Genomic DNA, 26,683 nt, shown 5'->3' with positions numbered 1-26,683 from the left:
TAGGTTTCTTATTCCAATTTCTTTCTTCTAGATCAGTATCTCACAACTTTCGTTTTGTCCTCAAACATCCAAAACCTCCTCTCCCTACCTCACTGTGTAATGTTCTTATTTTGTATTTATGTAAAAAAAAAAAAAAATGGGAACAATAGCATAAAATTTTTGCATATCCCCAAATCTACCCCATCTGCCAATATCTGTACTGACATAATCTGCCCTCCCGTCCATTGCTACAGATGGACTGACTGTGCTCTCGTTTGATGCCAACCCTGAGACTAAAACCGCCACTTTTACTCTAGGTCCCATCCATCCTCACCTCCTTGAGGAGGTTGCCCCATTAATTCTCTCTCCTCTCTTCTACATTCTTAACTTTTCTCTCTTCTCTAGGTTATTCACATCAAACAATACCCTCTCGTTGCCTCATTTCCCCCACCAGCTATCACCCCGTTACTATGATCCCCTTGATAGCAAAATTTCTTTAAAATGTGTCTGTTCTTGCTATCTTCCTTTCTTCTTCTATATTCTCTTAAACTCATCCATCAGGCTTTCACCCCCATGTAACACAGAAGAGGAGTGATGGAACTTGGCAATGTCCCCAGTGGCCTCCACTTGACTAAACAGAATTTAGTCAAGTGTTACCAATTCTCACCCTGCTTGACCCGTGAGCAGCAGGCCATCCTGCTGGTGATCCCTTGGCTTCCAGGACACCACAATCTTCTGGTTTCCTCCTCTCTCCATGGCCATTCCTTCTCAGTTTCCACTGATGGCTCCTCTTCTTCTTCCCAACCTCTCAGTATTTGAGGGCCTGAGGGCTCATTCTTGGACATCTCCTCTTTTCTATTTATACTCAATTCCATGGGTCTCTTACCCAGTTTGATGGTTTATAAAGTGTATCTGATACCACCCCAATTTCTCTCTCTAGCCTTTTCTTCTCCGAATTCCCTACCCAACTGTCTACTCAATGTCTCCATTTCAAAGTTCAATAGTGGTATCAAATTTTAACATGCCCCAAAATGAGCTTCTGATCTGCCCTCAAGAACTTACTCTATTTTTACTCCTATCTCAGCCAATGGCAACTCCAAACCTTGAGTCATCCTGATGCCTCTGTTCTTCTCTCACGAGTCCACATCCAATCCATTAAGAAACCATATTATCTGTACCTTCAAAATTTATATGGAATCAGACCATTTCCCTCCACCTCCACCACTGCCCCATGTGCCAAGCCGCCTTCATTTCTCTTCTGTATTGTAGCAATAGCTCTTAACTCATCTCCCTTTTTCCGCTTTTGCCCCCTAAAATCTATTCTTAACACAACAGCCAGGGTATCAGAGCATGCCATTCCTTCACTCAAAACCTTCCAACAGATCCCATTTTTCTGAGAGTAAAAACTGAAATCCTACAGGCCAGGCTGCACATGTCTGGCCTCCTTTTCTCACCCCTGCTTTTCTTTTTCTTGATCACTGTGTTCTAGTTTCACTGCCCTCCTTACTGCCCTTGATCACACGAGGCATGCTTCTACTCAAGGCCTTTGCACTGGCTGTTCCTTCTGCCTGCACTGTGCCTCCCCAGGTATCTGCACGGCACCCTCCCCATCTACCCAAGTCTTTGGTCAAATGTTACCTTCTCAATGAGGCCTACACTGGCCACTCCATTTGAAGTTGTAACCCTTCCACACCACACTCCTGTTTCCCCTCACCCTGCTTTATTTTATTCCACAGAACTTACTGTTTATTGACTATCTCTCCCCTATGATATAAACATCATGAGGACAAGAATTTCTGTCTTTTTTTTTTCACTGATGTATCCTCTCAAGACCTACAACAGTGCTAGCACTTAGAAGTTGCTCAATAAATATCTACTCATTGAATGAATGAGTGGCTTTTCATTTCATAGAAGGTCCACATTCATTATTTCATGCTACTCAAAACCTTCCAGAATCTGACCTGAACTCAACGCTCTTTCTTCAGATAGCATACCATCATTCTATGAAATTCTAGCACTTGCCCTGTGCCAGTCCCTAGGAAAAACTATGGGTATAAAGATCAAATGAGATATGCTCCCTTCCTTGGAGATCCTAGAAAAATGTCAGTTCCTCTTCTGTTCTTTGTTAGCCCTTCTGTCCCGGGTCTGAAGGGTGCTTTCTTAACATGGATGTGAATAGAGATCAATTTGTGACATTTTCTCTTTGGAGCTCTACGTCCCCCTGTTGTGAGTGCTCAGCTCAGTCAATATTTCCACACCAACCTGGCAAGGGTTATCCTCTGAGACTGAACATGGTGAGCCCAGGTATTATATTCTGTTTCACAGCCACAAGAACTTATTGGCCATATACAGAACCCAACCATATTTCCTTTTCATTATTTACTTGGTGGCCCCCTCATCACGTTACCTTATAATCCTTCTTTCTAGTATTCCCATTACCTTGGGTATGAGCTTTTTTCAGGCCGGGGTTCCTAATGAGTTCTATTAATTCAACTTTCTAATTTGCTAGTGATAGGAAACTCAGCCTAAACTAGCTCAAAAAGTTCAACAACAGCTTGAATCAGAGTCTCAAGTGATCTCTCCGGGATTTGTTCTTTATCCCTTTGGAAACTTCTTTTTTCCATATTGACTTTATTCTCAGGCCCCATATAGTCCTCCAGACTTTCTTCCTTCCATTTATGAGTCCAGTAGAAAAGTGAAGACTTCCCTTCCTCTAAAAGTTCAAATAAGTGAATTTGACTTGGCTCTCGTTGGCCCACATTTTGTTACGTGCCCACACCTGCACCAATTACCCCTGCATCAGGAAAATGGACTGCGGTGATTGGCTTGGGCATACGTCCATGTCCACCTTTGGATCTGGGGATGGGTACCAAAAGAAGAGGAACTATGTTAGGTGGCCAAAAGCAACTAATGTTCACCTCCCCGGCAGATTCGAGAGTCTCAACTTTGCTTACCTGTTTAAGGTGCCTCCATCACACCTATAGACAGAGGGTCATTCTTACCAGCATTTACCCTATTTCTTGACTCTGGCCTTTGTGACCTGCAAAAGGTTGTATATAGATTTATAAATCTTTCTCAGAGTGGTCTTTCTTAAGATGTCAGAAAGTTGAATGCCTGCCTTTTCTGCCCTGTGCCCCTCTGTTTGTTACAGGTTGTTATACCCATCTTGGCCAATGAAAAGAACCACCTGGAATGGCCCCACGTGGTATGTCAAGATGTCAGGCGGCACGCCCACAGCCTCCAGTGTGACCTCTTAGTTATCCTTGAGCAAGTGAAGGGGAAAACCTTGCTGCCTCTGCCAGTAGGCTCAGAGAAAATGGGGTTTGAGGACTCCGGAAGTGAGGCAGTGTAAGTACCACCAGCCGTGTGAGCCTCTGAGATGTGGGAGATGCTGGTTTATTTGAATGTTTTCTTTACAATGTTCGTCTTCCTAACTCTGCACATCTCCTTGTTCCACACACAAGCCCACGATCCGCTTTGTTTGCCAACATCCTCAGACTGTGTGTTGTGTGCTGATTACCACCCTTTCCCCAGTCTCTCTGCCTGAAGTCTTTTAAAGCTATCACAGCAACATGGCCTGTTTTCCATTCAAGATCGTTGCAGGGTTGAGAGAAGCCGCACTGACTTCAGCGTTTGGCCTATCAGCCCAGTGTATCATCATTGGCACAGACCCAGGTCCAATCTGGGAGACAGCCGCGTCTCTTCCCAGCAGTTACCCTGCACATAATGTCACAGAAGCAGCTCTAGAGGTTCTTGTTATAGTCCCAGGCCCTCCTCCCCCAGCAGCTGGAGACTTTTTTCAGGTCCTGGGGATTTTTTATTTCCAAATAAAAGCAAATCTGGCTCTAGCAGATTTTTTGTCCTCAAACATCCAAAACCTCCTCTCCCTACCTCACTATGTAATGTTCTTATTTTGTATTTATGTAAAAAAATTTATGTAAAAAATGCCTCCTTTCCCTCTTAGGAGTTATATCCACCACACCATCAGCATCTGCTGACATTTCTGACTTTGAGTTGTCTTTATTTCTGTCCCTTAGGGACTTTTTCTTTCAAGCCAGTCTATGTATTTAAATGATATATTTTGTTATATTTTATCCAGTATTTCTATGTGTTGGTGGCAAAAGGTGGCCCTTCTACCTGAGCTCAGTTGCCCATGTTGTCAGGAGTTTCTCAGTGTATTACTGTCATCATTGTGTAATCGGGATTCATGATTTGATCTGCAGGATAAATAATGCATAGGATGGCAGAGTGCTTTATAACAAGTTTTTTCTACTGGTGGTAATTTGCTATGTATATAATTTGAAGTCATTTCCCAGTAAGGTGGGAAACTTTATTGTGGTTTAATAAAAATATCCAATTTTCAACATAAACAAATCAAATTGCCATTTTCCTGGCTCTTTTGTATTTCAACTTAATGACATTCAATGTGTGTGTATAATCATTGCCGAGTTTGTCCCCCTTTGTTCAAATTTTATAATTTCCCAAAAGGCTGGATCCTATTTGGAGGAGGTGAGCATCTCCCCCTTTAATACCTTCCATAATCACTTGTGCAGTGTCATTGCTCAGCAAATATGAATTTAATTAAATTATGTGAAGGTGGGTTTCTGGCATGAAACTTTGAATGATGTACTCTTTCTTTGGCAGTTGTATCCTGGGAGCCCAGCATGCACACTTTTCATTTAAGACTTTGTGAAAGTCAACCAAAATGTACTTTTTTTTTTTTTTTTTTTTTTAATCGTCATTTTATTGAGATATATTCACATACCACGCAGTCATACAAAACAAATTGTACTTTCGATTGTTTACAGTACCATTACATAGTTGTACATTCATCACCTAAATCAATCCCTGACACCTTCATTAGCACACACACAAAAATAACAAGAATAATAATTAGAGTGAAAAAGAGCAATTGAAGTAAAAAAGAACACTAGGTACCTTTGTCTATTTGTTTGCTTCCCCTACTTTTCTACACATCCATCCATAAACTAGACAAAGTGGAGTTTGGTCCTTATGGCATTCCCAATCCCACTGTCACCCCTCATAAGCTACATTTTTATACAACTGTCTTCGAGATTCATGGGTTCTGGGTTGTAGTTTAATAGTTTCAGGTATCCACCACCAGCTACCCCAATTCTTTAGAACCTAAAAAAGGTTGTCTAAAGTGTGCGTAAGAGTGCCCACCAGAGTGATCTCTCGGCTCGTTTTGGAATCTCTCTGCCACTGAAGCTTATTTCATTTCCTTTCACATCCCCCTTTTGGTCAAGAAGATGTTCTCCATCCCACGATGCCGGGTCTACATTCCTCCCCGGGAGTCATATTCCACGTTGCCAGGGAGATTCACTTCCCTGGGTGTCTGATCCCACGTAGGGGGGAGGGCAGTGATTTCACCTTTCAAGTTGGCTTAGCCAGAGAGAGAGGGCCACATCTGAGCAACAAAGAGGCATTCAGGAGGAGACTCTTAGGCACAAATACAGGGAGGCCTAGCCTCTCCTTTGCAGCAACCGTCTTCCCAAGGGTAAAACTTATGGTAGAGGGCTCAACCCATCAAACCACCAGTCCCCTATGTCTGTGGTCATGTTAGCAACCATGGAGGTGGGGTAGGCGAATACCCCTGCATTCTCCACAGGCTCCTCAAGGGGGCACTACATCTTTTTTTTTTTTTTTTTCCTTGTTTGTCTTTTTTCTTTTTTTTTTTTTTTTTAACTTTCCCTTCTTTTTTCAAATCAACTGTATGAAAAAAAAAGTTAAAAAGAAAACAAACATACAATAAAAGAACATTTCAAAGAGACCATAGCAAGGGAGTAAGAAAAAGACAACTAACCTAAGATAACTGCTTAACTTCCAACATGTTCCTACTTTACCCCAAGAAAGTTACATAATATAGCAACATTTCAGTGAACTTGTTCCTACTACATCCATCAGAAATTAACAGACCATAGTCATTTCTGGGCATCCCCAGAACGTTAAATAGCTTATCTGTTCTTCTTGGATTATTGTTCCCCCTTCCTTAATTGCTCTCTACTGCTAGTTCCCCTACATTCTACATTATAAACCATTTGTTTTACATTTTTCAAAGTTCACATTAGTGGTAGCATATAATATTTCTCTTTTTGTGCCTGGCTTATTTCGCTCAGCATTATGTCTTCAAGGTTCATCCATGTTGTCATATGTTTCACCAGATCGTTCCTTCTTACTGCCGCGTAGTATTCCATCGTATGTATATACCACATTTTATTTATCCACTCATCTGTTGAAGGACATTTGGGTTGTTTCCATCTCTTGGCAATTGTGAATAATGCTGCTATGAACATTGGCGTGCAGATATCTGTTCGTGTCACTGCTTTCCGATCTTCCGGGTATATACCGAGAAGTGCAATCGCTGGATCGAATGGTAACTCTATATCTAGTTTCTAAGGAACTGCCAGACTGACTTCCAGAGTGGCTGAACCATTATACAGTCCCACCAACAATGAATAAGAGTTCCAATTTCTCCACATCCCCTCCAGCATTTGTAGTTTCCTGTTTGTTTAATGGCAGCCATTCTAACCGGTGTTAGATGGTATCTCATTGTGGTCTTAATTTGCATCTCTCTAATAGCTAGTGAAGCTGAACATTTTTTCATGTGTTTCTTGGCCATTTGTATTTCCTCTTCAGAGAACTGTCTTTTCATATCTTTTGCCCATTTTATAATTGGGCTGTCTGTACTATTGTCATTGAGTTGTAGGATTTCTTTGTATATGCAAGATATCAGTCTTTTGTCAGATACATGGTTTCCAAAAATTTTTTCCCATTGAGTTGGCTGCCTCTTTACCTTTTTGAGAAATTCCTTTGAGGTGCAGAAACTTCTAAGCTTGAGGAGTTCCCATTTATCTATTTTCTCTTTTGTTGCTTGTGCTTTGGGTGTAAAGTCTAGGAAGTGGCCTCCTAATACAAGGTCTTGAAGATGTTTTCCTACATTATCTTCTAGGAGTTTTATGGTACTTTCTTTTATATTGAGATCTTTGGTCCATTTTGAGTTAATTTTTGTGTAGGGGGTGAGGTAGGGGTCCTCTTTCATTCTTTTGGATATGGATATCCAACTCTCCCAGCCCCATTTGTTGAAAAGACCATTATGGCTCAGTTCGGTGGCTTTGGGGGCCTTATCAAAGATCAGTCGGCCATAGATCTGAGGGTCTATCTCTGAATTCTCAATTCGATTCCATTGATCTATATGTCTATCTTTGTGCCAGTACCATGCTGTTTTGGCAACTGTGGCTTTATAATAAGCTTCAAAGTCAGGGAGTGTAAGTCCTCCCACTTGGTTTTTCTTTTTTAGAGTGTCTTTAGCAATTCGAGGCATCTTCCCTTTCCAAATAAATTTGATAACTAGCTTTTCCAAGTCTGCAAAGTAGGTTGTTGGAATTTTGATTGGGATTGCATTGAATCTGTAGATGAGTTTGGGTAGAATTGACATCTTAATGACATTTAGCCTTCCTATCCATGAACATGGAATATTTTTCCATCTTTTAAGGTCCCCTTCTATTTCTTTTAGTAGAGTTATGTAGTTTTCTTTGTATAGGTCTTTTACATCTTTGGTTAAGTTTATTCCTAGGTACTTGATTTTTTTAGTTGCTATTGAAAATGGTATCTTTTTCTTGAGTGTCTCTTCAGTTTGTTCATTTCTAGCATATAGAAACATTACTGACTTATGTGCATTAATCTTGTATCCCGCTACTTTGCTAAATTTGTTTATTAGCTCTAGTAGGTGTATCGTTGATTTCTCAGGGTTTTCTAGATATAAGATCATATCATCTGCAAACAATGACAGTTTTACTTCTTCTTTTCCAATTTGGATGCCTTTTATTTCTTTGTCTTGCCGGATTGCCCTGGCTAGCACTTCCAGCACAATGTTGAATAACAGTGGTGACAGCGGGCATCCTTGTCTTGTTCCTGATCTTAGAGGGAAGGCTTTCAGTCTCTCACCATTGAGTACTATGCTGGCTGTGGGTTTTTCATATATGCTCTTTATCATGTTGAGGAAGTTTCCTTCAATTCCTACCTTTTGAAGTGTTTTTATCAAAAAGGGATGTTGGATTTTGTCAAATGCTTTTTCAGCATCTATTGAGATGATCAATTGATTTTTCCCTTTTGACTTGTTAATGTGTTGTAATACATTGATTGTTTTTCTTATGTTGAACCATCCTTGCATGCCTGGAATGAACCCCACTTGGTCATGGTGTATGATTTTTTTAATGTGTCTTTGGATTCGATTTGCAAGTATTTTGTTGAGGATTTTTGCATCTATATTCATTAGGGAGATTGGCCGGTAGTTTTCCTTTTTTGTAGCATCTTTGCCTGGTTTTGGTATTAGATTGATGTTAGCTTCATAAAATGAGTTAGGTAGTGTTCCATTTTCTTCAATGTTTTGAAAGAGTTTGAGTAAGATTGGTGTCAGTTCTTTCTGGAAAGTTTGGTAGAATTCCCCTGTGAAGCCATCTGGCCCTGGGCATTTATTTGTGGGAAGATTTTTGATGACTGATTGGATCTCTTTGCTTGTGATGGGTTGGTTGAGGTCTTCTATTTCTTCTCTGGTCAGTCTAGGTTGTTCATATGTTTCCTGGAAATTGTCCATTTCTTCTACATTATCCAGTTTCTTGCCATATAGTTGTTCATAATATCCTCTTATAATTTTTTTAATTTCTTCAGGATCTGCAGTTATGTCACCTTTTTCATTCATTATTTTGTTTATATGGGTCTTCTCTCTTTTTGATTTTGTCAGTCTAGCTAGGGGCTTGTCAATCTTGTTGATCTTCTCAAAGAACCAACTTTTGGTGATATTTATCCTCTCTATTGTTTTTTTGTTCTCTATGTCATTTATTTCTGCTTTAATCCTTGTTATTTCTTTTCTTGTACTTGGTTTAGGATTGGTTTGCTGTTCATTTTCTAGCTTCTTCAGTTGATCCATTAGTTCTTTGATTTTGGCTCTTTCTTCCTTTTTAATATATGTGTTTAGTGCTATAAATTTCCCCCTTAGCACTGCTTTTGCTGCATCCCATAGGTTTTGGTATGTTGTGTTCTCATTTTCATTCGTCTCTATATATTTAGCAATTTCTCTTGCTATTTCTTCTTTAACCCACTGATTGTTTAGGAGTGTGTTGTTTAACCTCCAGGTATTTGTGAATTTTCTAAGTCTCTGATGGTTATTGACTTCTAATTGTATTCCATTGTGGTCAGAGAATGTGCTTTGAATAATTTCAATCTTTTTAAATTTATTGAGGCTTGTTTTATGTCCCAGCATATGATCTATTCTGGAGAAAGTTCCGTGAGCACTAGAAAAGTATGTGTATCCTGGTGATTTGGGATGTAATGTCCTGTAGATGTCTGTTAAATCTAATTCATTTATCAGATTGTTTAGGTTTTCAATTTCCTTATTGGTCTTCTGTCTGGTTGATCTATCTATAGGAGAGAGTGATGTGTTGAAGTCTCCCACAATTATTGTGGAAACATCAATTGCTTCCTTTAGTTTTGCCAATGTTTCTCTCATGTATTTTGTGGCACCTTGATTGGGTGCATAGACATTTACGATTGTTATTTCTTCTTGCTGAATTGCCCCTTTTATTAGTATGTAGTGGCCTTCTTTGTCTCTCAAAACATCCCTGCATTTGAAGTCTATTTTATCTGAGATTAATATTGCTACTCCTGCTTTCTTTTGGCTGTAGCTTGCATGAAATATTTTTTTCCATCCTTTCACTTTCAGTTTCTTTGTGTCCCTGTGTCTAAGATGAGTCTCTTGTATGCAACATATTGATGGTTCATTTTTTTTGATCCATTCTGCGAATCTATATCTTTTAATTGGGGAGTTTAATCCATTTACATTCAACGTTAAAACCGTGAAGGCATTTCTTGAATCGGCCATCTTATCCTTTGGTTTATGTTTGCCATATTTTTCCCTCTCTCTATTAATATCCTTTATTGTACCCATACCGAATCTCTTTAGTACTGAACCTTTCTCCAAGTCTCTCTGTCCTGTCTTTGTTTCTCTGTCTGTAGGGCTCCCTTTAGTATCTCCAGTAGGGCAGGTCTCTTGTTAGTAAATTCTCTCAGCATTTCTTTGTCTGTGAAAAATTTAAGCTCTCCCTCAAATTTGAAGGAGAGCTTTGCTGGATAAAGTATTCTTGGCTGGAAATTCCTCTCACTCAGAATTTTAAATATATCGTGCCACTGCCTTCTCGCCTCCATGGTGGCTGCTGAGTAGTCACTACTTAGTCTTATGCTGTTTCCTTTGTATGTGGTGAATTGCTTTTCTCTTGCTGCTTTCAGAACTTGCTCCTTCTCTTCTATGCTTGACAGTGTGATCAGTATATGTCTCGGAGTGGGTTTTTTTGGATTTATTCTATTTGGAGTTCGCTGAGCATTTATGATTTGTGTATTTATGTTGTTTAGAAGATTTGGGAAGTTTTCCCCAACAATTTCTTTGAATACTCTTCCTAGACCTTTACCCTTTTCTTCCCCTTCTGGGACACCAATGAGTCTTATATTCGGACGTTTCATATTATCTATCATATCCCTGAGGTCCATTTCGAGTTTTTCAATTTTTTTCCCCATTCTTTCTTTTATGCTTTCATTTTCCATTCTGTCATCTTCCAGGTCACTGATTCGTTGTTCAACTTCCTCTAGTCTTGTACTATGAGTGTCCAGAATCTTTTTAATTTGGTCAACAGTTTCTTTAATTTCCATAAGATCATCCATTTTTTTATTTAGTCTTGCAATGTCTTCTTTATGCTCTTCTAGGGTCTTCTTGATTTCCTTCATATCCCGTACTATGGTCTCATTGTTCATCTTTAGTTCTTTGAGTAGCTGCTCTAGGTGTGTCTCTTCTGGTCTTTTGATTTGGGTGCTTGGGCTTGGGTTATCCATATCGTCTGGTTTTTTCATATGCTTTATAATTTTCTGTTGTTTTTGGCCTCGTGGCATTTGCTGAACTTGATAGGGTTCTTTTAGGGTTTGTAGACCAGTTGAAGTCCTTATCTCTAATTTATCAGATCTACAGCTTCGTGGAGTACACTTTCTCTAACTAACCAGCAAGTGGCGTCCACGAGCCACCTGTTCTCCACAAGCCAGATCTCCCCTGCTTAGCCTTTTTGGTGAGTGGGGGAGTGAGTCTTGTGGGGCCCAATTGGTGTACCAAGCTTGCGTGTGTAGTTGGTGTTGCCTGCCCTGTATGTGGGGCGTGTTTCTGGGCAGTCGGGGAGGGGGGGGTGGCCCTAACAATCAAATCTCCCTGATGATCCTAGAGTTTTAAAGCTACTGCAATAGTCTAATCCTTCAGTTCAGTCCTGCCACAGTTTGTCTCTGCCACTGACCCACAAGTCTTTGGTATTGGCGTATGGCTCCTGAGACTTGCAAGTGGGCCCCTCTTCCAGTCTGTGCACCCCGGGTCCTCTGTTGAGGGATGACTGTGCTATGTCACAGGTGAGTGCCGTCCCCCCAGGGCAGTTCTGGGCTGCTGGGCTGTGTTGGGAGGCTCCCAGTCTGCTGAAATGATGGCTGAATGGGGCTCTGTTAATTCACACTGCTCCCCCTTCCCAGCTCTGGGACATTCAGCTGAGGTTGCAGGGAAGGCTAATGTCCACGCCCAGTTTTGTGGTGTGTGCCTGTTATTTGAAGCACTTCCGTCACACTGGGTTGTCTGGGGCAGCTCTGGGCTATGGGGCTGGCGATGGGCAGGAGTGTTTCCTGTCCACCAGGATGGTGGCTGTGAGCGGACACCCCCCTTTTCTTGGGAAGTTGTGTTGTTTAGTGAATTTTCTCAGCCACTGGATTATTGCCTTTTGTCTCAGAGCTCTCTTAGTTCTGCTCTTGACTTGACGTGCCCAAATTTCAATTCTTTGAAGCTTTCTGTATTGAGCTTCTTAGAGTAATTGTTTTAGAAAAAGCAAAAAGGATTTAAAAAAAAAAAAAAAAAAAAAAAAGGGCCCTCCTCAGAGATCTAATGGGTTATTGAAATGCTAATAGACAAAGCAACCAGGGCCATTAAGGAAAGGTGCACAGGGCAGAGAGATCAGCCTTGCTTCAGGATTTGCATATGTGCCTCAAGGCCTGATCTCCGCCCTTCCCCTTTCTGTGTTCACCAGAACTCCAAAAATCCTCTGCTTTTATTTTGGAGTTTTTCGTGTTGTTTTTTTTCTATGCCTGTCTCCTCTCTGTTGGGCTGGCTGCTCTCAGAGTCTCTGGTGTCTGGTCTCAGTCTATCTATGGTTGGAGTTTGAATCAGTAGAATGAGTTTCCGATAAGAGCAGCCACTGCAATTCTCCCTTCTCCTTCCTGGAGCTGACAGCCCCTCCTCCCCCGGGACTGAGCCTGGCAGGGAGGGGCGCGGGTCCCCTGGCCGCAAAAACTTACAGATTTCGCTGATCTCAGCAGTTCCACGTTTTCATGAGTGTTGTATGAAGTATGCCCAAAGACAGATTGCTCTGTGGTGTCCAGTCCACGCAGTTCCTGGCTTTTTACCTACTTTCCTGGAGGAGTAACTAAAACATACAGCTCACCAGTCTGCCATCTTGCCTCGCCTCTATCCAAAATGTACTTTTGATGTTTAATCCCTTCCAAAACATAGCTAGGTTTAAAAAAAAAAAAAATTGGGGAGGGGTGTATGGTGAGGGGATGCTTGGGCATTTCATCCTTTACTGGAAATGTGATGACAAAATGAATCGTGGGAATGGTGTTGAGATGCCTGATGGTTTGTCTTATGGAGGAGGAAACACCCTCCTTTGGCTGCAGAGGTTGGAACTAAGACCCAAATTAGGAAATTGCAGGTAGAGTAGTTCCGTATAGAGACAAACTTTCTCCCAGGGAGGTCTGACCTACTGTGGAATGTGTTGTTTTGTCAAGTAAGGAGCTTGGTGTCATCGGGGAAATTCAAGCAACGGTTGGGTGGTCATCCGAATATTTTCTGCCCAAGGTAATCGTGCATTGACGGGAGGACCTGATGGGATTTGAAGTTCTTAAACTAGTCTTCAGAATATTGGTGAGCCCCTGAGCCTGTATATGTGTGTATAATTGTGGATGTACGCAAGCATCAGCATTTGTTCTGGGGAAAGAATCTGCACTTTTCATGAGCTTTTATCCAATAAAAGTTAAGAACATGTGGGCTAGATGGAAATTCTCACCAGTTTAATATTTTAAAAAGTGATATTCTGTTTGTGGGAACACTCAGAGTTAGATTATTTCTACATGTTCCAGGAGGTTTGTCTTGTCTTTCACAGTTTGGATTCCATAGATAAGTCAGTCATCTACGCCGTTGAGTCTGCAGTGATCAGATGGAGCCACCAAATCCAGGTGGTACTCAAGAGAGAATCTTCCCAGCCGCTCTTGCCAGGGGAAAATCCCACCCCTGAGGTGGAACTGGCATTCTGGAAGAGCAGGTAGGCACGGAAGCACATGTGCAAACCCTGGAAAGCAGCTGTCTAACGGGATTAGGCCTCTGGTCTGGGAGAACCAGTCAGAGTCTGGGTCTCCCCTCCACATGTTTCTCATCACCCCTGCGGCAGACATCCAAATAACATCAGTGTTGTTTGTATCAAAACCATTCTGTGGTCAGGGAGATGTGTGCTTTCCCCAGGGTTCAGTAGTCATTCCTCCTTTCTGGGGCCCCAGTCACCATGTCTTCTGACGTTTCCTCAAGAATTCTTTCTACTACATATAAAATTAATTAACACTCATATTTTTCTTCTAATTGTCTGCTCCTTTCTGCTTGGACAGTCCAGGCTAGATGCCCGTACCTTCTGTAAGGATCTGGAGAAAGAGAGGAGGTTTGGGAAGTTGGCAGCAGAGCGATCTTTCCTAGGTCCCGGCCCATTCTCAGCAGGGTCCACTCTGTCCTAGCCCTAGACTTATCCAGAAGGTCCTAATTTTTGCTCCTGCTCATTCTACCCCTTCCTCCCCATTTCCTTGCTCCTATTTATCATTGCACCTATTAATCCTTTGCTTGAAAGGAGACAGAGGGATGTTTGAGGCAGATGTTCCTGTCTGTGCCTTGAATGGAGAGTGTCAGCATCACATGACCACGCGTGCCTCTAGGGCCCCTGCCCCGTTTATGCCAACGTCCTCCTGCCTGGTTTCTGACCATTCTGCTGACCTACTGCGGGGCACTTCTCCTGCAGCTTTGCTCAGACAACCCCTCTCTCACCCTGCCCCAAACCTTTCTGCAAGAGCTAATGACCTCCAGCTGCCAGACTTTTGAGCCACCAGATGGTCACAGCAGGGTTCCCTGCTGTTGTCTCCTGGAGCTGCCCCTTTGATCCTGTGTTCCCGACTCAGGCTTTTGACCTCACTGTTGGGAACAGATGTCCCAGCCATTTGGGTGGGAGCGCGGTCTTGGTGGAAGCACCCTGAGGTGGGTGTGTCTGTGGGAGGGTGGGTCCACACAGTGTGACTTGCCTTTCCTGATGTTCACCTGGATTCACCCTTCTGCCCTGGTGTTATAGGTGTGAGGATCTGGAATACATCTACGGTCAACTAAGAACCATCAAGGTGAGGGGCATGGCCGGGCTCCTGGACAAGCTTCAGAGCAGCTACTTCCCTGCTTTCAAAGCCATGTTCAGAGATGTTGCAGCAGGTGAGCAGCCCTAGCAAGTGTTGGCACAATACCTGGGACTCAAATTTCTTAATTAGTGAAGAATCGACTTCTCTTTCTGATTTCAGTAGCTTCAAGTCCTTCTAGTCTTCCAGCCTGGTACAGTGTGGCACAGTGACAAGAATACCAAGTCTAGAAGCAGAAAAGCAGCTACTCTGTGCATTTCCGGCTCCACCACTGTTTGACCTTGGGGCAAAGGCACCTAACCTCTCTGAACTTGAGCGTGTACTGTAGTTATGATGCACACACTTCCCACCTACCTCATGTGGCCGTTGTGAATTAATGGAGGTGGAAATTCTTACTTTATTAATTGTACCACACTGTACAAATGTATGTTGTTCTCTCTCACCTTTGGGGTTCAGGTCCTCCCCCGCTGGTTCCTTGAGAAGTCTCTGTTACAGTCTCTATTACATTTCTAGCTCCATTCTGCTTTTTCCCTGTTCTTATTGTCAGAGGGGACTGCAGTTTCCTGGCCATCTGAGCACTGGACAAGATTGGCCTTTGTCAAAATTGCAAAGCCAGTGAAGTCTATAATTAGAGTTAGGTAAATTTGTTTCAGGGCTCCCGCTCCCTTCATCAGTGCATTTTGCTTCTTCCCCCCTTTCTGCCATCAAACCTTCTCCTAACTCTTCAGGATTGTAGATCAAAATGTGCTTTCTTCCCTTAAAAATGGGAGTAGTGAAGTAGTAAAGTCACCTCAGAAGGCTTTACATACAATGGTTTATTTCAAGTGTATATGATACGTGCCAGAACAATATTGAAACTGATTACCAAATGGTGTAGTATTTGAGTTCCTTTAGGATAAACACAGAGCCTCATCCACATAGTCTAGCCGGGGCCTAAAGGCACCCATTGCTCTTGTATGATACCATCTAATTCTCTTTCCAGGAGAGAAACAGCTTTTATAAACAGTCCCTTTCCAGTTCAGTTTGTTCAATGGGCTTTTGCATTCCTTGTAATTTGCTCTGCCGATATTAGTATCCAGTGCTGCTAGTTTTCCTGCTTTCCCTTCTCAGGCTCTTCAAGATAACTGGTTAAAGATCCTCTCTCTCCTTGGCTCTGTTCAGAGGAGATGATAGGAAGTTTTTCTGGCTTTGAAACCCAGCAAAACCTTGCCATCCTCAGTCTCTGCTATTTCTCTAATCCTTGTGATCTCTCTCTAAGATACCAGTGAGGTCCTTTATTAATAAATACTAATCCAGGTCACTCCCATTAATCAAATGCCCTCTTTGGTCCAGCCACTGTGCTAGTTGTTTAAGAAGATTCCATTTGTGCTACCTCCAACCTTCCTAAGAACTCTTTAAATTAGTTACTATTTTTGAGGCTCAGAGAGGTTAACCACAATTGGTTGCTATCTGAGCCAGCATTTGAAGGCAGGTCTTTCTAGTTCGAAAACTTGTCCTCTGTCATCTCTCTTGTAGTGTCTCAGAGATATCAGCAGCAAAGTAATCTGCAAAGATTTATCAAGTATGTACTATGCATACAGCACTAGGCTGGGCCCGGAAAGCCAGGACGAGGTCCAGATACAGGGTCTTTGTAAGAGATGGCTCCTCGGACCATTGTCCTAATATTTCAAAGCTCTCCAGATTTCACTATTTCTTCATAGGAGCTGGAAAGTTTTTTAAAACCAGCCTTCTCTGTGCTTTCCCAGTTGAGGGAGAAATTGCAGTCATCTGCTTTGTAGTGCCTTCTCTTCCAAGGCACCGGTGCTCCAGGGTGGGTAGGCACCTCCAGCAGTGAAGGGTCTGTCTCTGATTCTTTCCAGCCCTGACTGAGGCTCAGGACATCCACGCCCACCTGATGCCACTCCATCGCCATCTGGAAACCCTGGAGAGTGTGGAGTTTCCGGAGGTGAAGCCACGGCTGCAGCCTCTGCTGCATGTCATCTGTCTGATCTGGGCCACGTGCGAGTCCTACCGCTCCCCGGGGAGGCTCACGGTGCTGCTCCAGGGGACCTGCAACCTTCTCATCCAGCAGGTTGGCCGTCCAGGAGTCCCGAGAACCTCTCCCTTGGGTCTGGCTTGGCACCAACTCACATGAAGGGAAATAACATTTCAGGGAAATAATGATGGCTCGAAGGGTCCTCACACTTGAATTATTTTACTGTCACAAGCCAGTAATTCACAGAGATGTTTTCAGTAGTGTTGAAATCTCTGAGCAACCCATTTTTCCTTTCGCCTCTGCCTAAGACGATGGTGGGATAAAGGGTGGGGGGTGGGGGGTATGAATTTCAACCTCCTTAACAGTCTGTGTGCAGCAGAGCCTAGCAGTTTAGAATGCTGACTGCGGGATGAGACGACCCTGTGCCATATCCTGGCTTTACCACTTACTGGCTGTGTGTGCCTGGGAAGCTTACCTGCTCAGTGTCTCAGCTTCCTCCTGTGTGCCATGGTGAAAATGAGAGAATCTATGTCAAAGGGTTGCTGGGCAATTGGGAGGCTCCGTGAGATAATGCACGTCAAAAGCTTACACAGTGCCCTGTACTTGGTAAGCTCTTGGTACCTGTTAGCTACAGAGAAAGAGCTTCTTAGATTACACACTCCAGGCTCCTCTTCCTTAATAGCACCAAACAGGGCAGTGTTAACCTCTAGGAGTATATCCATGTACAGAAATGGAGGCCTCGAGGAAGTGCGAGTGATCTTTCCCCACAGGTTGGCTTCGGTTACCTTTAAGGAGCTATATTGTGTTGAGAAAACAATGAACAAGTTTAAAGATTAGCTAACAATAACAAAAATTTATGGAGCACATTGTTGCAAAATGCTGTTACATCCATGATCTCAGTTGATTTTCAGATGAACCCTGTGAAGTGGCCCTTTATTCTCATTTAAAGATGGAGGTTAAGGCTCAGGGAGGTTAACTGAGCTGCTCAAGGACACCGCAACCAAGGCCCAATCCCAGATCTTTTGACTCCTAGACCAATGCTTTTCCATCATTGCCTGTTTATCAGTCAGGATTCTTGTGGTTGAAAATATAAGAAATCCCAACCAAAATTAGCATCGCTAAAAAGGTAATTTTGGTTCAGGTACCTCGAAAATCCATGATAAGGCTGGCTTCTGCCCTGGCTTGCTCTAGGGCCTTCAATGATATCACCAAGACCCAGTTATCTCTGCCCCTTTCCGTGGAGCTTAGGAGGGCTGTCCAACAGCTCCTGCTTCCCAGCTTTTCAGGTGCAAGTCTCTTGGAGACAGGGAAATAATTATGGTGCAAAGAATCCTTGCACTTGACTTACCTTACTGTCAAAAGCCAGTTAAGTCACAAAAGAACACCTGGAAAAGAACATCTGCCCCAGTCCCATCTGTCTTATCCAAAGTCTTGTGTTTCATTGTCTCTGATTGGTCACTTGCCTATCCCTATGCCAATCACTGTGACAGGAGGTTGCAAAACAATGTGGCTTAAATCCAGGTCCCAGTCCACCTCTGGAACCAAAGATGGGATCAAATGTTCACTATGCTATACCTCTAGAAATATTACCTTGGTAGTTATTATTCTGAATAATTATTCTGAATTATTCAGTTCAGACTTGGTGTTGGCAAGTTTTGGGATGCCCTGCACCCATAGCCAGGATCAGTGACACTAATCTCTTTGCATTCCAGGCCTCAAATTATCTCGGCCCAGAAGATCTCCTAAGAAGTGAGGTAGAAGAAAGTCAGAGGAAACTGCAGGTGGTCGTGGACACCTTGAGCTTCTTCAAGCAGCTGTTTCAAGACAGAAGGGAGAATCTCCATACTTACTTTAAAGAGAACCAGGAAGTCATCGAATGGGATTTCCAGTCTTCTTTGGTCTTTGTGCGATTGGATAGCTTCCTGAGAAGACTACACATGGTGGAGGTGAGTATATTTATTCATCTCAGGCACCATACAGGAGTAAGGAATCCAGGGATCCAAAAAGAAGCCTAAAGAAATGGCCAATACAACATGGTGGTCAACCCTCCATCAACTGGAAGAACCCATAATAAGGGTTCGACAAATAGATGTCCTCTAAATTGGTCATCACGTAATGGTGGTTCCATCAATAGTTTAGGAAATTCTAATTTAGCTATATTTAGGAAGAAAACTGTATTCATTATCTAAGGCTTTTGTAACAAATTACCACAAACTTGGTGGCTTCAAGCAACAGAAATTTATTCTCTCAGTTCTGGAGGCTGGAAGTACAGACTCCAGGTGTCAGCAGGGCCATGCTCCCTTCCAAAGGCTCCGGGGAAGAATCCATGCTTGCCTCTCCTGGCTTCTGGAGGTGGTGTGCAATCCTGGGTGTCCCATGGCTTGTACCTGCCTCACCTCCAGTCTCTCCTCTCTTCCTGTGGCCTTGTCTCCTGTGCATCTCCATCTCTGTGTCTCTTCCCTTCTTGTAAAGACACTGGTCTTCCTGGATGAAGAGCCACCCTATGACCTCATCTTAACTCATACACCTGCAGTGATCCTGTTGTCAAATAATGTCACATTGTGAGGTACTGAGGTTAGGACTTCCACATGTCTTTTGGGGACACAATTCAACCCCTTACCAAGGCCAATTCAGTCACCTAATTCAGTGGTTTCCAAGCATTCCATCATCTTAAAACTTTGTTCCAAATACACCCTTACTAGAAAGACCATTCGTACAAAAGTAAAATATGAAAGTGAGCTGCCCTGGATGCAGCTGGCCCTTCCACAAAGCTGGCTGCTTTCAACTTCTCCTCCTCCAGGCTCCCACCATCGAGGTGGCTTGACAAACACAAAAGTAGTGAACTCCTATGCAAAACAAAAAGAATTGTTCAAAGTTGTGTTTTTTCCCCAAATTATTTAAAAATTAATGCAAATTTTAGTTTAAATACCAAGAGAAGAAGACACAAGCCTTTTTCTTTTGATTGCTTCAATCCTTCCGTCCAGCATTTAATATGGCTAACAGGTCTTTTAACATCTTACAGCTCTATATTCACTGATTGGACTTTGGGAGGAGAGTGGGCATAATAAAATGAAGTAGATACTTCACCTAAAACTTATTTGAGAAATCCAGGGTCAAGTTCAAGATTAGGACAAATGCAAGGGAGCCGAGAAGGAATTAGAGTCACACTTCTAGCTGCTGTCAGCAGAGACTTAGAATGAAGAGAGGGAATGTGTTGGTAAGAGGCTGTGACATGGGGCAAACCATGGGATTGCAAGGATGGGTGATCATGAGACTGACTGTTCACTTCAGTTCAGAAAGCATTGATCTGGCACAACCATGAGCTAGGTGCTGTGCTGGGTACTAGTAACACAGAGAGATGACTGAAATAGGGTTTTGCCTGTAGGAGGAGCACAGGAAAAGGGTGATGGAGTAGTGAAAGAAATTCAGGGGTGGAAAGACACAGAACAGGCAACTTTAATGAGGTGTACTAAATACCGCCATAAAGGTGAGATTTGTGTGTTATTGGGAGAGTGGAAGAGGGTCCCTGTTCCGGTTTGCTAATGCTGCCATTATGCAAAATACCAGAAATGGATTGGCTTTTATAAAGGGGGTTTATTTGATTACAAAGTTACAGTCTTAAGGGCTTTAAGTGTCCAAGGTAAGGCATCAACACAAGTGTACCTTCCCTGGAGAAAGGCCATTGGCAACCAGAAAACCTCTGTTAGCTGGGAAGGCACATGGCTGGTGCCTGTTTCCCAGGTTGCAGTTCAAAATGGCATTCTCCAAAATGTCAGTGGCATCTTTCAAAGGCCGTCTTCAAAATGTCTGTCTCAGCTGCAGCTGCTCTGAGGTCCTTCTATTTGTGAGCTTTTATAGGGCTCCAGTGAACTAATCAAGATCCACGCTGAATGGGCGGGGCCACACCTCTATGGAAATAATCTAATCAAAGGTATTACCCACAGTTCCCTGGGTCACATCTCCATGGAAACAACCTAATCCCAATATCCCACAAGGCGGGATTAAAAGATCATGGCTTTTTCTTGGGGGACATAATATATCCAAACTGGCCCAGTGCCCTAACCCAGCTGGGCTCTGGGAGATGAGGGACAACAAGAGGAAACAAATTAAGACATTGGCCTAGGAATTGGCCGAGGAAAGAAGATGGGGAATCACGCAGAGACGGAGGAAATGCCCAAGAGAGAAAGCCAGAAGCTAGATCTTATGAAAAGCGTATCTTAAATCCTTGATCAGGATCATGGAGAATATAAATAATTGATACCTAGCTTTATCCCAAATGCCCCCTTTCCCCGCAGCCATTTCAGTCACAGCTCTGGATGCACAGCCTCTTCTCCCCTCGGCCTCCACTCTTTATTCCTCTCCTCTCCCACATCAACTCCTTTCCTATTATTTAGCTGGAGGTGACTGGCGGTTGGAATCCAACTTGCCCCTGACCTGGGCTGACCTGACAGAATAGCTGCCACCTTGCAGCAGTCACGTTTGCAGGAGCTGCAGCCCTGCAGGTGGCCCTCAGGTTGGGGGTGGGGGGCTAGCAGAGCCCAGCTCAGTGTTGAGGGGACTTTGCATGTAGGCACCTCTTCTAGCACTAGGGCGCCTGATTTCCTGAGGATATTCAGTAAATACAAGAGGCGATGGCCACCCAGCTCCCCAGAGTCGTCATCCTCTCCCTAGTTTTCTCTCCGGCTGCTTTTCCTTTGTGCGTCAAGGGCACAGATGCATTAAAAAAAAGAGTTGCCCCAGTTTAACAAGAGGGTGACTTGAATGTCACCATACTCTTTCTGCTCCTTCCCCTGTTTAAGTTTTTCTGCCCTTCGCTCTGGTTTTTTGCCTTTTTTCTTGTGCAGAGCTCTCCCATTCCTTTTCTTTACTGCGCATCCCTCTCCTTTCCTTTCCCTAACTCCTCTTCCTTCTCTTTCTACTTGTTGCCCACCTCCTTCTCTTGTTTTTTTCCCCTTTCTCTGTCTCTTTTTATTTATTTATCTTCAAATGTTTCCTCGTGCGTACTCCCCTTGCCCTTTGCTGTCTTCCTCCTCCCCGCCTTTTCCTTTCTCAGCTCCGTGCAGCAGGGCTCAGGACTATCGATTGCTCTCCTGGTGCACTTCGTGGAGCCCTTTAGTTAACATTCTGTGTATCTCTGTGATCGATGCCTGTTTGAAATGGGATTAATCTGCTTCTCTCCAGCCGGAATTAGCATGAATTTAGCCTTAGTCATCCTGCTGTTCCAATACAATATAGGGCCACCGAGTTGTTAGGAGCTGCAATTAATAACTACACAGAGCCCAGTTAATAAAAGGGCATCAACACATCCAACCCCTGCTGTGCAGAGTTAGCTTTAACCTCCACAGTTCTCTGGGATGCCGCCCCCCCCCCCCCGATTTGTGTAGCATTTTTGGCCTTTTTGCTCTCTTGCACAAGAGAGTTTGATTGTGCAGATCGACTCTGCCACCTCTGCACCCCCTAGGTGAAGGGGAGCTGCTGGGAAGGAGGCAATATTTGCAGTTTTCAGCAGATCTGTAGTGGTGGATTAATTGCATTCTAGGGAAGCCACTGTCCTCTTCCTCAGCCTCCTCACAGCAGTGATACAGCTAACTTCTTAGAGAGCTAACCCTTGGGAAGGCAAGAGAAGAATAGAAAAATAAGGAACTAACATCTTTCAAGGGCCTGTCAGCATGCCAAGACCTGCATCCTTATAATAAGAGCTATGGATCAATCCTCTTATCTTGATAGATGAGCACAATTAAGTCTGATACATAAATTAACTTGCCTTTGGTTGCCCAGTTCTTAGAGGTATAACTGGAATTCATACCCAGAGACATATGCTTCCAAGTATTGTTTTTCCACCAAACTTGAATATCTCCCAGGGAGTTCTAAGATCTGATTTCTCTGTCTCCTCCCTCCCTCTCTCCCTCTTTCCTTTCCCTCCTCCCTTCCCTCTTTCCGTCCCTCCCTCCCTCCCTCCCTTCCTTCCCTCCTTCCTTTTCCTTCCTTCCTTCCTTCCTCCTCCTTTTGCCTTTCTTCTCTCCCTTCCCCTCCCCTCCCCTTCCTTCTTCCTTCCTTCGCTTCCTTCCTTCTCTCCCTCCTTCCCTCCCTCCCCCCTCCTTTTCTTTCCTTTCCTCTCTCCCTCCTTCCTTCCTCAATCCCTTCCTTCCTTCCTTCATCCCTCCCTTCCTCCCTCCCTACCATTTTAAGGGGCCAAACTGTTTTATGGTTTTATTCTGCCCATATAGTGCTATTTTTACCATATGATTTCTAGGTCCTTGTATCTAAAAAGTTGTTTGGATAAACTTATAATTCCCATTCCACAAAAGGACCTTATTTGACTTTATAACTTATTAAGGAAATCCCGAAAGTATATAACATCTTTGCAATGTTAATGACTAGTCAGAAATCAAAGAGGAAAATAGTTACTCAGTTGCCTCCCGATCCCTTCCCTCACCCTGCCTGCTTGACACTCCAGCACACACACACACACACACACACACACACACACACACACACACACACAGAGCTCATTTTTTGTGCCACAATATTGTAGCTTCTGCAGATCCCCTGTTTATGTTTCTGCCTACAGCCTCTTCCCTCCAAACAATGCAGTAAGCCACTTGGAGAGAGCCCTCATTTCTTTCAGTAGGAAACTGCTGTAATGATTCACTTGGAGACAGAATGATTTCCTGCTGAGGCTTTATGCAAAGTGATTAGCAGGGAGACAGGTAATAAGCTGACCTAATATACTCTGTGTTTCCTTTTGCTCTTTCCACGATCTCCAGCCACTGGGCTGCCTCCTTTCATTCCGGGCCTAATTGGGCCGGCTTCCCTTTCACCCTGCTTGGCCATGTCTGTGGTCATGTACGAGATCATTAGCTGTATAAGGTCGGCTGCCGTCGAAAGGTAAAGAAAACGGTCTTTTTTTCCAAATGACCTTTTAAGATTTTCATCTATGAATGTCTGCTTTGTGCTCTCCCTTAACGAATTCTGCAGACATTTCTTTTAAGATGGGCAGTGTGACCTCTGCTTGGAGACGGGGTTGCTGTTTGTCAGGCATATCGTTATTCTTGATTTCGATTCCTCACCTCACAGACTATAGCACAAACCACACCTTCCCCTCCACCATCATGAAATATTGCACAATCCGTCCGGTAAGCTGCACCAGACCCCGGGGCTCTTTGTGCTACCAGCTCTGTAGGAGCACCCTCATGTCCCCTTATGCATCTCCTATCCACCAACCTGCTCTGATGACATTAATATGATCATACGTAATTTTGGTGGCTAACATTTATTCAAGTCCTACAAGGTACATTTCATCTAGCTCAGTAGTCCTACAGCAAGTTAAGTTTTATTGTCCCCATTTACAGGTTAGGAAACTGAGACTTAAAAAGGTCATATCTTGCCTTAGGTCATGTAGCTAATAAATGGCAGAACTAGGGTTGTATTAACCCAGGTTCCTGTGGCCCTAAATCCTGAGCTCTTTCCACCATGCCATATGTCCTGCCATTGAACTCAGTATTTTTAGCCTGTACCCAGCATAGTCATTTTCATGTGTTTACTCCTTCAATCAACAAAAAAGATATTTAGAAAAATACCATTTAAAGCTTTTATTGGTTTAAACTGCCTTTTTTTCTGTTTTGTGAAGACTTTAAAATAACCAGTGGAAAGAGCTTACATTTAAATATTTTAAGGATTAAATATGTAATCATGGTCAATATAATAAATCTGTTTCTTCCATTGTGAGACAATTTGTCACCTGCTTCAGGAATCTTTTCTACAATTCTGCTGACATCAAACTTCTACTAAAATCCAGCCAGTCACGGAGAGCTCATTACCTCCCTTAACAGCCTATACTATGGTTGAACATTTCCAGGCATTAGATGTTTCTATTTTTATCAAGTTGGGCCACATAAAATTGCCATATTTTAGGTCATAACAGTCAATTAGCAGCAATGTGTTCAACCTATATCTGGAGGGCAAATCTGCTTTACTCGTTTACCTTTGTTCTGCCCTCAGAGCAGAACCATACAAGGTTCTGCCTTGCCCTCAACCAAGGCCCTTCAGACATTTAGAGGTGCCGTTCCTCCATGCTTTGTAATTCCCGTCTGTTGTCTGATTTTCCTTGATTTTACCATATGACCTTCAGAAGTCATGGTTCCCACATTCTCTGTCACCCTGACACCTCCCGGAGCTGCTGTAGCTTAAGTCAGAGACCAAAGAGTACATATTCATTCAGCAAATGTTTGTTCAGAGACAGAAACTCTTCCAGGCACTGGGGATACAGTGGGACCTTTGGGGCATTTACAATCCACGGAGGAAGATGGACAGAAAATAAACAAATAATATGTAATAATGCGAAGTGTGATAAGAAATCTGGAGAAAACTAAAGCAAAGTAAGGAGGTAGGGTCCCAGGGAACAGTGGGGTAAGGGAGCTCTTTTGATAGAGGGACAAGGAAAGGCCTGAGACCTTGAATTGAGCCCAAATCATTGTGTTGTTCACCATGTTTGCTAAGCTGGACAAAATTATGTAAATATCCAGTGTCTTGTTGACATTGTTTCTCCTGAATTAGAATAATCAAGTAAGTATTTCTCAAATACCTTTGACTTACCTGTTAGCTTGGAGATGAACCACCTTCCTATGACCACCCAAGACCAAGCTTCAAAGTATTCTTGAGAAAACAAAGTGATCACATCTACTTTTCTGATGTCATCAAACCTATCAAAATGCATATTCCTTTTAAAATGGTTAGAGAGTACTTCCTAAAATTGAAACTGACGTCCATGGGATTATGAAGAATGTGTACTGAGTTTATGTTGCATAGCACAAATAGGTTTCTCCTATAAAACTGATTACAACCAAGCACCTTGTGAGAGATTTGAATTAATATCTAACTCAATTTTATTGAAATAAAATCCATTTCTCTGTTCTCCCCAGAATATAAAGTTGAACATTTTTAAAATACCGACTTGCCTCCTTTCCAACCACTGGTAGCAAGACCCCCTGGGTTGGCCACATGTCTTCCTTTCTGTAGCTGGTGTCAGAGCCTTTCCTGATGTGTTGTCTCCTGCTTCAACTCTTAGCTGCAGCCATGCCTGAACACAGCTGAGCAAAAATGGGGTTCTCAGAAGGCTGCCCAAGGCTGCATGGGGTATCCTCCTGGCAAATCGGGACAAGTCAGCTACTTCTCACTGTTTCCCAGTAATTCTGTCACTGTAGCTGGTTTTGGTGCCTCAGCAAGAGAAAGGTGCACAGGGGCCCGATGGCCTGAAGGGAATTCCCAGGAGTGGTACCCGGGGTCTACTGTGCTTTTTTAGCATCGGTGTCAGAGTTTTCCCTGTTGTCACCCTTTGAATCTGTACTCAGGGTGGAGCACCCCACCCTAGGTGCACACCAAATGTTTGACAAAATGGCACAAAGGTAGCCTGTATCTTCCAATTTCCCATTGAAGGGGCATGTACTTAGGATGGAAAATATAAAGGGAATCACATCTTGATTTGAAGGTTTTGTGATGTTAGACGGGTAGTTGTGAGACAAATACAATCTGTCATGTTTAGACGTATTCGGGAGGCTCCTGGACTGTGCTTCTGAGGGTAAAGCATCCACAGGTTTTAGGAAGGGATCCTCCTGGAGGATGTTGGGCCGTGTTGTCCACCTCTCCTTTACTTCTGAGCACAGCTGGAACACTGCCATTCAACAGTGACAATAATAAGCATTTACTGCATAATTACTGTGTACCAGGTACTGGCCTAAATCCTATGCCTGTATTAACTTATTTAACTCACAACAACTCCAGGAGCTAAGTATATTATTATGCTGTTACAGATGAAGAAACCAAACCCAGAGATGTAAAGAATTGCCCACAGTCACCCATCTTGATGGTGTGTGTATGCTTGGGAAGGGAATGCTGTAGATTTCTTTTCTTGGCAGAAGTAGTTGCAAAAATGTTGGTGTCATCCTCTGGGCTTGTCCTTAGGACTATTTGGAGGATCCACTTTCCTGTCAATATCCTCTAAGATAGCTGTTGTTCTAGAACCACAGAGCCTGGTTTGTTTGAAATTGATTTTTTTTAATGGGTGGTAATGTCAGAAATCAGGGAAATAATTTTATTTTTATTAGAGAACACAGCGGCTGAAATGTAAATTTGATACTTTTTGTTTGTGTGATTTTATTTATCTGTACTATCCCTTTGCTTTGTTACTGAGTTTAACCAAGAGTTATT

General features: G+C 43.1%; 1 protein-coding gene across 5 annotated transcripts in view; it reads left to right on the top strand.

Moving 5' to 3' along the window:
* The window catches only part of DNAH9 (dynein axonemal heavy chain 9), a 322,619-nt gene that overhangs the window by 4,881 nt on the left and 291,055 nt on the right, over positions 1-26,683 (top strand). For all 5 annotated transcript variants that reach the window (XR_005212602.1, XM_037808448.1, XM_037808450.1 and 2 more), the window contains exons 2-6: positions 3,131-3,327; positions 13,227-13,385; positions 14,448-14,578; positions 16,362-16,573; positions 18,190-18,423. Coding sequence is in view for 4 of the 5 variants with exons in the window: in XM_037808448.1 (XP_037664376.1) it covers positions 3,131-3,327; positions 13,227-13,385; positions 14,448-14,578; positions 16,362-16,573; positions 18,190-18,423 (933 nt within the window). In the remaining variant the exon portion in view is untranslated. The remainder of the gene's footprint in view (positions 1-3,130; positions 3,328-13,226; positions 13,386-14,447; positions 14,579-16,361; positions 16,574-18,189; positions 18,424-26,683) is intronic.

This window comes from Choloepus didactylus, chromosome 18 (genome assembly GCF_015220235.1).
Source record: "Choloepus didactylus isolate mChoDid1 chromosome 18, mChoDid1.pri, whole genome shotgun sequence".
Classification (NCBI taxonomy): Eukaryota; Metazoa; Chordata; class Mammalia; order Pilosa; family Megalonychidae; genus Choloepus; species Choloepus didactylus.
Note: the sequence above shows the minus strand (reverse complement) of the source record. Positions and strands in the feature narration are given on the sequence as shown.